Source organism: Coregonus clupeaformis, unplaced genomic scaffold (assembly GCF_020615455.1).
Source record: "Coregonus clupeaformis isolate EN_2021a unplaced genomic scaffold, ASM2061545v1 scaf0138, whole genome shotgun sequence".
NCBI lineage: Eukaryota > Metazoa > Chordata > Actinopteri > Salmoniformes > Salmonidae > Coregonus > Coregonus clupeaformis.
This window is the reverse complement of record NW_025533593.1, coordinates 318,322-328,104: the sequence shown is the minus strand read 5'-3', so window position 1 is coordinate 328,104 and position 9,783 is coordinate 318,322. Positions and strand designations below refer to the sequence as shown.

The 9,783-nt window shown below is 44.9% G+C and overlaps 1 protein-coding gene across 1 annotated transcript; it reads right to left on the bottom strand.

The window, feature by feature from the left end:
• Positions 1-4,396: 4,396 nt before the first annotated feature.
• Positions 4,397-9,546, bottom strand: LOC121533230 (basement membrane-specific heparan sulfate proteoglycan core protein-like). Its single transcript, XM_045213663.1, has 8 exons — positions 9,409-9,546; positions 6,887-7,033; positions 6,517-6,651; positions 5,942-6,108; positions 5,524-5,719; positions 5,101-5,280; positions 4,740-5,006; positions 4,397-4,483 (listed from the first exon to the last, which is right to left on the bottom strand). The coding sequence occupies exons 1-8, from the start codon at positions 9,515-9,517 to the stop codon at positions 4,479-4,481; spliced, it is 1,206 nt and encodes a 401-aa protein (XP_045069598.1). The 5' UTR covers positions 9,518-9,546; the 3' UTR covers positions 4,397-4,478.
• Between the last annotated feature and the right edge of the window lie 237 nt (positions 9,547-9,783).

Sequence of the window (9,783 nt, the reverse complement as noted above, 5' to 3'; positions counted from 1 at the left end):
ATACACACCACACACACACCAACACACACACACACACACCACAGACATAGACAAAAACACACGCATACATACACACCACACACACACCAACACACACACACACACACCACAGACATAGACAAAAACACACGCATACACACACCACACACACACCAACACACACACACACACACACACCACAGACATAGACAAAAACACACGCATACATACACACCACACACACACCAACACACACACCAACACTCACACAGTAATGATGACATTATTAGTTGCGCTGTATAGCTCTAGTTGTGGAGAGTGAGAGATGCTGTGTTAGCCTTAGTGTGTTTCTAATGGAATGCAACAGTAAATAGGGATGTTTCTAATGGAATGCTACAGTAAACAGGGATGTTTCTAATGGAATGCTACAGTAAACAGGGATGTTTCTAATGGAATGCTACAGTAAACAGGGATGTTTCTAATGGAATTCTACAGTAAACAGGGATGTTTCTAATGGAATGCTACAGTAAACAGGGATGTTTCTAATGGAATGTTACAGTAAACAGGGATGTTTCTAATGGAATGTTACAGTAAACAGGGATGTTTCTAATGGAATGCTACAGTAAACAGGGATGTTTCTAATGGAATTCTACAGTAAACAGGGATGTTTCTAATGGAATGCTACAGTAAACAGGGATGTTTCTAATGGAATGCTACAGTAAACAGGGATGTTTATAATGGAATGCAACAGTAAACAGGGATGTTTCTAATGGAATGCTACAGTAAACAGGGATGTTTCTAATGGAATGCTACAGTAAACAGGGATGTTTCTAATCGAACGTAACAGTAAACAGGGATGTTTCTAATGGAATATTACAGTAAACAGGGATGTTTCTAATGGAATGCTACAGTAAACATGGATATTTCTAATGGGATGCTACAGTAAACAGGGATGTTTCTAATGGAATGCTACAGTAAACAGGGATGTTTCTAATGGAATGTAAGAGTAAACAAGGATGTTTCTAATGGAACGTTACAGTAAACAGGGATGTTTCTAATAGAATTCTACAGTAAACAGGGATGTTTCTAATGGAATGCTACAGTAAACAGGGATGTTTCTAATGGAATTTTACAGTAAACAAGGATGCTTCTAATGGAATGCTACAGTAAACAGGGATGTTTCTAATGGAATGCTACAGTAAACAGGGATGTTTGTAATGGAATGTTACAGTAAACAATGATGTTTCTAATCGAATGCTACAGTAAACAGGGATGTTTCTAATCGAATGCTACAGTAAACAGGGATGTTTCTAATGGAATGATACAGTAAACAGGGATGTTTCTCATGGAATGCTACAGTAAACAGGGATCTTTCTGAAAGTAGTCTAGCTAAGCATGTACTGTGTACTGGACCCCTAATATAAACTAATGCACTGGTTCCCAAACTGTGTGTGTGTGTGTGTGTGTGTGTGTTCTGGGTTTTCCAAGCCCTTCAAAGATGCTCCCTAAGTTCTTCCTCATGTTGATTGGTGTTTGGACTTTTTTCAGATCAACATGTAGAGAGAGAGAGTATGTGGTCTATATACAGTATCTTTACTTCGGTAATCTGTGGTATTCAGTTACGTAAGGAACCATGTTATCAGAATAAGTTACTGGTTTCAAAGTCCATTCTCCTACCTGGGCGTGTTTTATGAGAGAGAGTGTGTGTGTGCTTGTGTGCATGGGTGCGTGTGTGTGAGTGTGTGAGTGTGTTTGTGTGAGTGTGCGTGTGTGTGTGCGTGTCTGTCTGTGTGCGTGCGTGTGTGTGCATGCGTGTGTGTGCGTGTGTGTGTGTGTGTGTGTATATGTCTGTGTGTGTGTGTGTGTGTGTGTGTGTATATCTGTCTGTGTGTGTGTGTGCGTGTGTGTGTGTGTGTGTATGTCTGTGTGTGTCTGTGTGTGTGTGTGTGTGTCTGTTGAGTAACTCCTGGCTGGTAGAGACAGATGTATTCTCTCTAATGGACTGTGAGATAAACACTGAAATACCAGATGTCACCCTATTCCCTATTTAGTGCACTACTTTTGACCAGGGCCCATAGAGTAGTAGTGTACTATCTAGGGAATAGACTGCCATTTGGGACGAAGAGAGAGCCTCTGATGACGTCCTGCTGGGAAGTAATACGACACACACGTATATATACACATATACAGTACCATTCAAAAGTTTACTCATTCAAGGGTTTTTCTTTATTTTGACTATTTTCTACATTGTAGAATAATAGTGAAGACATCAAAACTATGAAATAACACCTATGGAATCATGTAGTAACCAAAAAACTGTTAAACAAATCAAAACATATTTTCATTCTTCAAATAGCCAGCCTTTGCCTTGATGACAGCTTTGCACACTCTCTTGCATTCTCTCAACCAGCTTCACCTGGAATGCTTTTCCAACAGTCTTGAAGGACTTCCCACATATGCTGAGCACTTGTTGGCTGCTTTTCCTTCACTCTGCCGTCCGACTCATCCCAAACCATCTCAATTGGATTGAGGTCGGGGGATTGTGGAGGCCAGGTCATCTGATGCAGCACTCAATCGCTCTCCTTCTTGATAAAATAGCCCTTACACAGCCTGGAGGTGTGTTGGGTAATTGTCCTGTTGAAAAACAAATGATAGTCCCACTAAGCCCAAACCAGATGGGATGGCGTATCACTGCAGAATGCTGTGGTAGCCATGCTGGTTAAGTGTGCCTAGAATTCTAAACAAATCACTGACAGTGTCACCACAAAGCACCCCCACACCATAACACCTCCTCCTCCATGCTTTACGGTGGGAACTACACATGCGGAGATCATCCGTTCACCCACACCGCATCTCACAAAGACACGGCGGCTGGAACCAAAAATCTCCAATTTGGAATCCAGACCTAAGGACAAATTTCCATCGGTCTATTGTCCATTGCTCGTGTTTCTTGGCCCAAGCAGGTCTCTTCTTCTTATTGGTGTAACTATGGGTCTTCCATTCCTGTGGCGGTTCTCATGAGAGCCAGTTTCATCATAGCGCTTGATGGTTTTTGTATACTGACTTTCATGTCTTAAAGTAATGATGGACTGTCGTTTCTCTTTGCTTATTTGAGCTGTTCTTGCCATAATATGGACTTGGTATTTTACCAAATAGGGCTATCTTCTGTATACCACCCCTACCTTGTCACAACACAACTGATTGGCTCAAACGCATTAAAAAGGAAAGAAAATCCACAAATTAACTTTTAAGAAGGCACACCTGTTAATTTAAATGCATTCCAGGTGACTACCTCATGAAGCTGATTGAGAGAATGCCAAGAGTGTGCAAAGCTGTCATCAAGGCAAAGGGTTGCTGTTTAAAGAATATCAAATATCAAATATATTTTGATTTGTTTAACACTTTTTTGGTTACTACCTGATTCCATATGTGTTATTTCATAGTGTTGATGTCTTCACTATTATTCTACAATGTAGAAAATAGTAAAAATAAAGATAAACCCTTGAATGAGCAGGTATGTCCAAACTTTTGACTGGTAGTGTATGTATGCACACATACTCTAACTCTCTTCCTGAAACTTCCTCCAATACACCCTTTAACCCCCTCCCTCCCTCCCTCCCTCCCTCCCTCCTCCTTTCCTCCCTCCCTCTTCGCTCCCTTTCTCTCTCTCTTTCTCTCTCTCTCTCTCTCTCTCTCTCTCTCTCGCTCTCTCTCTCTCTCTCTCTCTCTTTCTCTCTCTCTCTCTCTCTCTCTCTCTCTGTGTGAAGTGAGGGGGTGGTTAGATGTGAGAGAGGGCAGATGTTTCCTCTCCTCCTCTTTTAAAGACTTGAAACATCCCTTTAAAAAGGGGGATGATGAAAGGAAAGAAGGAGGTAGAGAAAGAGAGAATGAAAGGTTCAGGCGAGTTGGCCGGTCAGGTGCCACTGGTCTGTTCTGCTCTACTCTAGTCTAGTCTACCATCAGATATGTTTTATGTAGTTGAATGAAATCCAACATAACTTTGCCCTGATAGTTTCAGTGTATTATAGGTAAATGTCTGCTTACTTGCATGTATCTAGCTCAATATTGCCATCATGTGGCTAAAAGTGGAACTTTAAAGTGACGTCAAAAGTGCGACCATTAGCAGAGTCTGGTTGCAAAATTCTGGGAACTTCCAATAAATTCCCTGGTTTTCCCAAAATCCTGGTTGGAGGCGTCCTGGAATCAGGAGGGAATAAGCAGGAAATCTGGAACATTCCAAACAGGAATTCTGGAAAACCAGGGAATTATTGAAAGTTCCCAGAATGTTGCAGGAGTAAGAATATATAAAAGACTGACTGTAATTGTAAGTTAGCTACCTGAGCTAAACATGCTTGAAATCAGGAATTGTCAATCAGAGAATATCTAGAAATCATTACAAGCATTATTCATTTTAACATTTATTTGTGTGTGGGGGGGTTGTGGCCTACGTGTCATCAACATTAGTTGCATGGCGACAGCCGCAGGGGTGAGGAGCTGGCTTAGGCTGTGGACAAGGAGAGAGAGAAAAAGGGAGAGGGAGTGAGAGAGAGAGAGAGAGAGAGAGAGAGAGAGAGAGAGAGAGAGAGAGAGAGAGAGAGAGAGAGAGAGAGAGAGAGAGAGAGAGAGAGAGAGAGAGAGAGAGGAAAAGTCATTAATTCTCATCAGACTATTAACATCTCACACTGCTTCTTTTACTCTGAAGGGTTCAGACAGAAGTCTATAAGATTTGTTTTCAGATCAACTAATAAGTTACGACTCACCTTTCACTGTGACCTTCGCCAGAGCCTCGCTGGACCCAACGTGGTTGGTCGCCACGCATTTGTAGGTCCCGCTGTCAATCAACTTCACCTGGCCAATCAGCAGCTGGCCATTCTTCGTGGTCTCCGCCCCTGCGGGAATGCTGGCCCGGCCCACCCGCGTCCAATGGAATGTGATTGGGTGAGAACCGTGGGCGAGGCACTGGAGACGGAGGGTGTCACCCGGGCGGAGTCTCACCTGGTCTGGTAGACTGGTGGTGTAGGGAGGGGCTGGGGAGGAGTGGGGAGAGGGGGGAGAGTTATGACATGTGAATTTGTGTTGAGGTATGAAGGTGTGTGTGTGTGTGTGTGTGTGTGTACTCACAGTCCACCTCTAGCTGTGTGTATGCCTGGCTGTATCCGTGTGTATTGGTGGCATTACAGATGTATTGTCCTGAATCCTGGCGCCCCACGCTGGTCAGAGTCAGAACTCCACCCTCCACAGTGTGCTGCCATGGTAAAGGGGCTCGCAGTTTAGACCAGGAGACGACAGGAAGGGGGGAACCTGGGGAGAGGAGGGGGAGTGTAGTAGAAAGTAGTGCATTATATAGGGAACAGGGAAATAGCCTTTCTGATCTAAGATCATTTATTATCATTGATTGATTGATTGAGTGGTTGAATTAATGATTGATTGAGTGATTGATTGACTGATTGATTGACTTAGTGATTGACTCACTGACTGATTGATTGACTGATTGATTGATTAATTCATTGATTGACTGATTGATTGATTTCTTATCATTATTACCTGTGGCCTGACACTGCATAGTCACCGTGTGACCCTCCACAGCTGTCACTTCCGCCATGGATACCGTTGCCTTGGGTGCCGTGGCAGCACTGTGGCCACCCTCAATGATGACCTCCACCTTGACCTCGGCGACCCCCTCAGTGTTCTGGACCTGACACACGTACAGTCCAGCGTCCTCAGAGCTCACTGCTGCCACCTGGAGACGGGGGACATGGAGGGAGAGACTTGGTTTAGGGTTAGGAAAAAAATGATTTTGAATGGTCATCAATTGTTGGTCCTCAAAAAGTCCTCACAAGTATGTGTGTGTGTGTGTGTGTGTGTGTATGTGTGTGTGTGAATGTGTGTGTGTGTGTGTGTGTGTGTGTGTGTGTGTGTGTACAGCATGTCTGTGTATAGCTATACGGGCAGATCGTCTGACCTTCAGGGTGCTGGTGTCCTCGGTCGTTGAGGTTACCAGTGTTGTTCCGTGGCGTTGCCAGGTAATGGAGGGGCGTGGCCTCCCTGTGGCATGGCATTCCAGAGCTACAGGTTCACCCACCCGGACTCGCAGGGGCCCTGCCGGGGTCACCCGCACCTTAGGGGAATCTGAGGGGAGAGAACACACACAACACACACATACACACACACACACAACACACACACATATACATACACACACACACCAAAGAGGAGAGGGATGAGTGTGGTTTTCCACTTCTTCGGGTGATACACAGACAGATACAGACACATGTACGCAAACCAAAAGTTTAATTTAGTGACGTGTCAAGTTCCAACCATAAGAAGAATGATCCTCATACCCTAACGCTACATTTCAACCACTATAATTATGGCCCTCCCGATACCTCTCACTATACACGCTTCCCCATCCTAACCTTACTTATGATCCTCCCCATCACCACCCATCCCTCCCCACTCCTGCAGCTCTATTCTGTGGCTCTACTCCCCCCTGCCCCTCCCTGGAGCTCTATCTCTGGGTTAGGGATGGTCACTCACGTTTGATGGTCAGTGAGGCCATCATGGTGCTTCGGCCCGCAGAGTTAGTTGCCACGCAACGGTACTGCCCCTGGTTACCGTTCCTGGTGTTAGCGACGGTGAGCACGGAACCATCCGGGCCGATTTTCACGTTATCTAAGGACAGAGCAGTTAGGACCGGTTAGAATGAGTTAGAACCAGCTAGAACCACTTATGACCGGTAAGGACCAGTTAAAACCAGTTCAACCATCACTTTTTTATAAACCGTCCATTTAACATTGTGTCGCAGCTATTGTGTAGTTGAGTACCATTCAAGGGCTGTGTGTGTGTGTGTGTGTGTGTGTGCATGTGTGTGTCTGCCTGTGTGCGTATGTGTGTGGTCGAGCCCCACCTGCCAGTGGATGGTTGTTTGTTCTCTTCCACTCCAGACGGATGGGCTGTGATCCACTGACCACCCGGCAGCGGAAACTGACCGACTCCCCCAGCCGGACCCCCGCTGACCTGGGGTCAACTGACACTACTGGGGCCTGGGCACATACTGGATCGGAGGGAGAGATTGGTCAGTAACACACACACACACACCACCATACACTCTATAGGTGTCCCTCAGGGCTCGGTTCTAGACCCTCTCCTCTTTTCTCTGTACACTTGGCTCTGTCATATCCTCACATGGTCTCTCTTATCATTGCTATTGAGATCACACTCAACTACTGTTCTCATTCCCCTCTTTTGATACCCAGGTAGCGACACACATCTCTGTGTGCCTGGCAGATATCTCAGCTTGGATGTCGGCCCACCATCTCAAGCTCAACCTCGACAAGACAGAGCTGCTCATCCTCCCGGGGATGGAGACCAAGGTACTTGCCTACGGAGCAGCTATAGGTACTGCCCCTCCCTACCTTCAGATTATGCTTAAACCCTACACCCCAACCCAATGCTCCAACCCTACACCCCAACCCAAGACCTCTGTCCTGCCACCTCTAGTCTCCCGCTCAGCCCAGTCCAAGCTCTTCTCTGTCCTGGCACCCTAATGGTGGAACCAGCTTCCCTCTGAAGCTAGGACAGCAGAGTCCCTCCCTGCCCATCTTCCGAAAACATCTGAAACCCTACCTCTTATCTTAAATAATCCCTCCTCGCCCCCCCCCCCTCCCCACTTCTCTTTTACTACTAGCTCTAACTGCTGATTACTTCTTTATTGAGGAAAAATGAACTTACTATGACTGTGCTATGTGGTTGTCCCACCTAGCTATCTTAACATTAATGCACTAACTCTAAGTCGCTCTGTTAAATGACTAAATAGAGTTAGGTTAGTAACACACACACACACACACGTCACATACGCAGAGACACACACACATCACGCAAACACACAGTGTAGGAGAGATGAGACAGGGTTACAGCACACACGTACACACAGAGATGCACACACACAGGTCACTGACATCCTCTGATGCAAGAGAGAGCACAGGGTTCCACCCAAAGGAGGGGGGGTTCAATGAGTTTGACTCACACTCACACACACACACACACACACACACATAAGCAAACACACTCACACACATACACACACACACTCACAGCTCTGACACACACACTTACCCCACCAGACATGCCACCAGGGGTCTTTTCACAGTCTCCAAATCCAGAACAAATTCAAGAAAGCGTACAGTATTATATAGAGCCATTATTGCATGGAACTCCGTTCCATCTCATATTGTTCAAATAAACAGCAAACCTGGTTTCAAAAAACAGATAAAGCAACACCTCACGGCACAACGCCTCTCCCCTAGTTGACCTAGATAGTTTGTGTGTATGTATTGATATGTAGGCTACGTGTGCCTTTAAAAAAAACGTATGTAGTTCTGTCCTTGAGCTGTTATTGTCTGTTAATGTTCTGTATTATGTCATGTTTCATGTTCTGTGTGGACCCCAGGAAGAGTAGCTGCTGCTTTAGCAACGGCTAATGGGGATCCTAATAAAATACAAAATACACACTCACACACACACACACACACACACACACACACACACAAGCATGTACACACACTCACACACACATAAGCAAACACACTCACACACACACACACTCACATACACACACACTCACATACACTCACACTCACACACTCACACACATAAGCACACATACTCACACACACACACACACCCACACACACACACACACAAGCATGTACACACACTCACACGCTACTCTTGCATATACTGTGTTCACATACAGAGAGCAATATAGACCATGTCCACATTCACTGGATGCATATACGCACGTACACTCATACAAAACACACACAGACACACACACACACACACACAGGGGCAGACTGTGAGCGCACAGTCTGGTCTGTGGTGAGAACAGCAAACAAACACCACCCCAGAGCAAACAACCAATCAGAGACAACATGCAGCTCAGGTCTGGAAAGGACCATGACTCAGCTATACTAGACCAGGGGATGATATTAACACTGTTGTTTTATATTATAAAGTCACATATACAGTCAAAAAGGAAATGCATCACTGTGCATTTGAAGTTATGAGCAACATTTTATGTTAAGATTAAGAATTCTAAACCATTGCAACATTAGGTTACTCTTTTTTTCATAACCCAAAAACGTTTTTGGTGGGTTACATGATTTTTTGGTAGAAAGTTTAAAGCAGTTCAAAGCTAATAATATATATACACTTCAAAGGGATAGTGCAGCCATTTAACGTATGTATATATTTATTTCCTGGCCTTGTCTATAGACTGCTTTCAAGGTTAGGAAAATAATATATCACTGAAATGATCAATGTAAATGATTTAATAACATGTTCTGCATGGTAGTGTAGAGATAAGCAGTTTATAGTTTAATAACATGTTCTGCATGGTAGTGTAGAGAGAAGCAGCTTGTAGTTTACCTGTCCAGAGTAGAGAACAGAGGAGCAGTACTGTTTTGGAGGAATCCATGATGAACCGAACTAAACTATCTCTCTCTGCTGTCCTACAACCACTCTCTCTCTCCCCCATCTCTCTTTCTCTAACACACCCTCTCCCTCTCTCTCTCTCTCTCTCTCTCTCTCTCTCTCTCTCTCTCTCTCTCTCTCTCTCTCTCTCTCTCTCTCTCTCTCTCTCTCTCTCTCTCTCTCTCTCTCTCTCTCTCTCTCTCTCTCTCTCTCTCTCTCTCTCTCTCTCTCTCTCTCTCTCTCTCTCTCTCTCTCTCTCTCTCTCTCTCTCTCTCTCTCTCTCTCTCTCTCTCTCTCTCTCTCTCTCTCTCTCTCCTTCCCCTGTTCCCC

What these genes read in the sequence shown, in the direction of transcription:
- LOC121533230 (XM_045213663.1), bottom strand. Translation starts at nt 9,517, where the DNA reads ATGGGGGAGAGAGAGAGTGGTTGTAGGACAGCAGAGAGAGATAGTTTA. An exon ending in GGCCTCACTGACCATCAAAC is followed by an intron (nt 6,109 to 6,516) that starts GTGAGTGACCAT and finishes CTCTCCCCTCAG; the next exon opens with ATTCCCCTAAGGTGCGGGTG. An exon ending in AGGACACCAGCACCCTGAAG is followed by an intron (nt 5,720 to 5,941) that starts GTCAGACGATCT and finishes CCCCGTCTCCAG; the next exon opens with GTGGCAGCAGTGAGCTCTGA.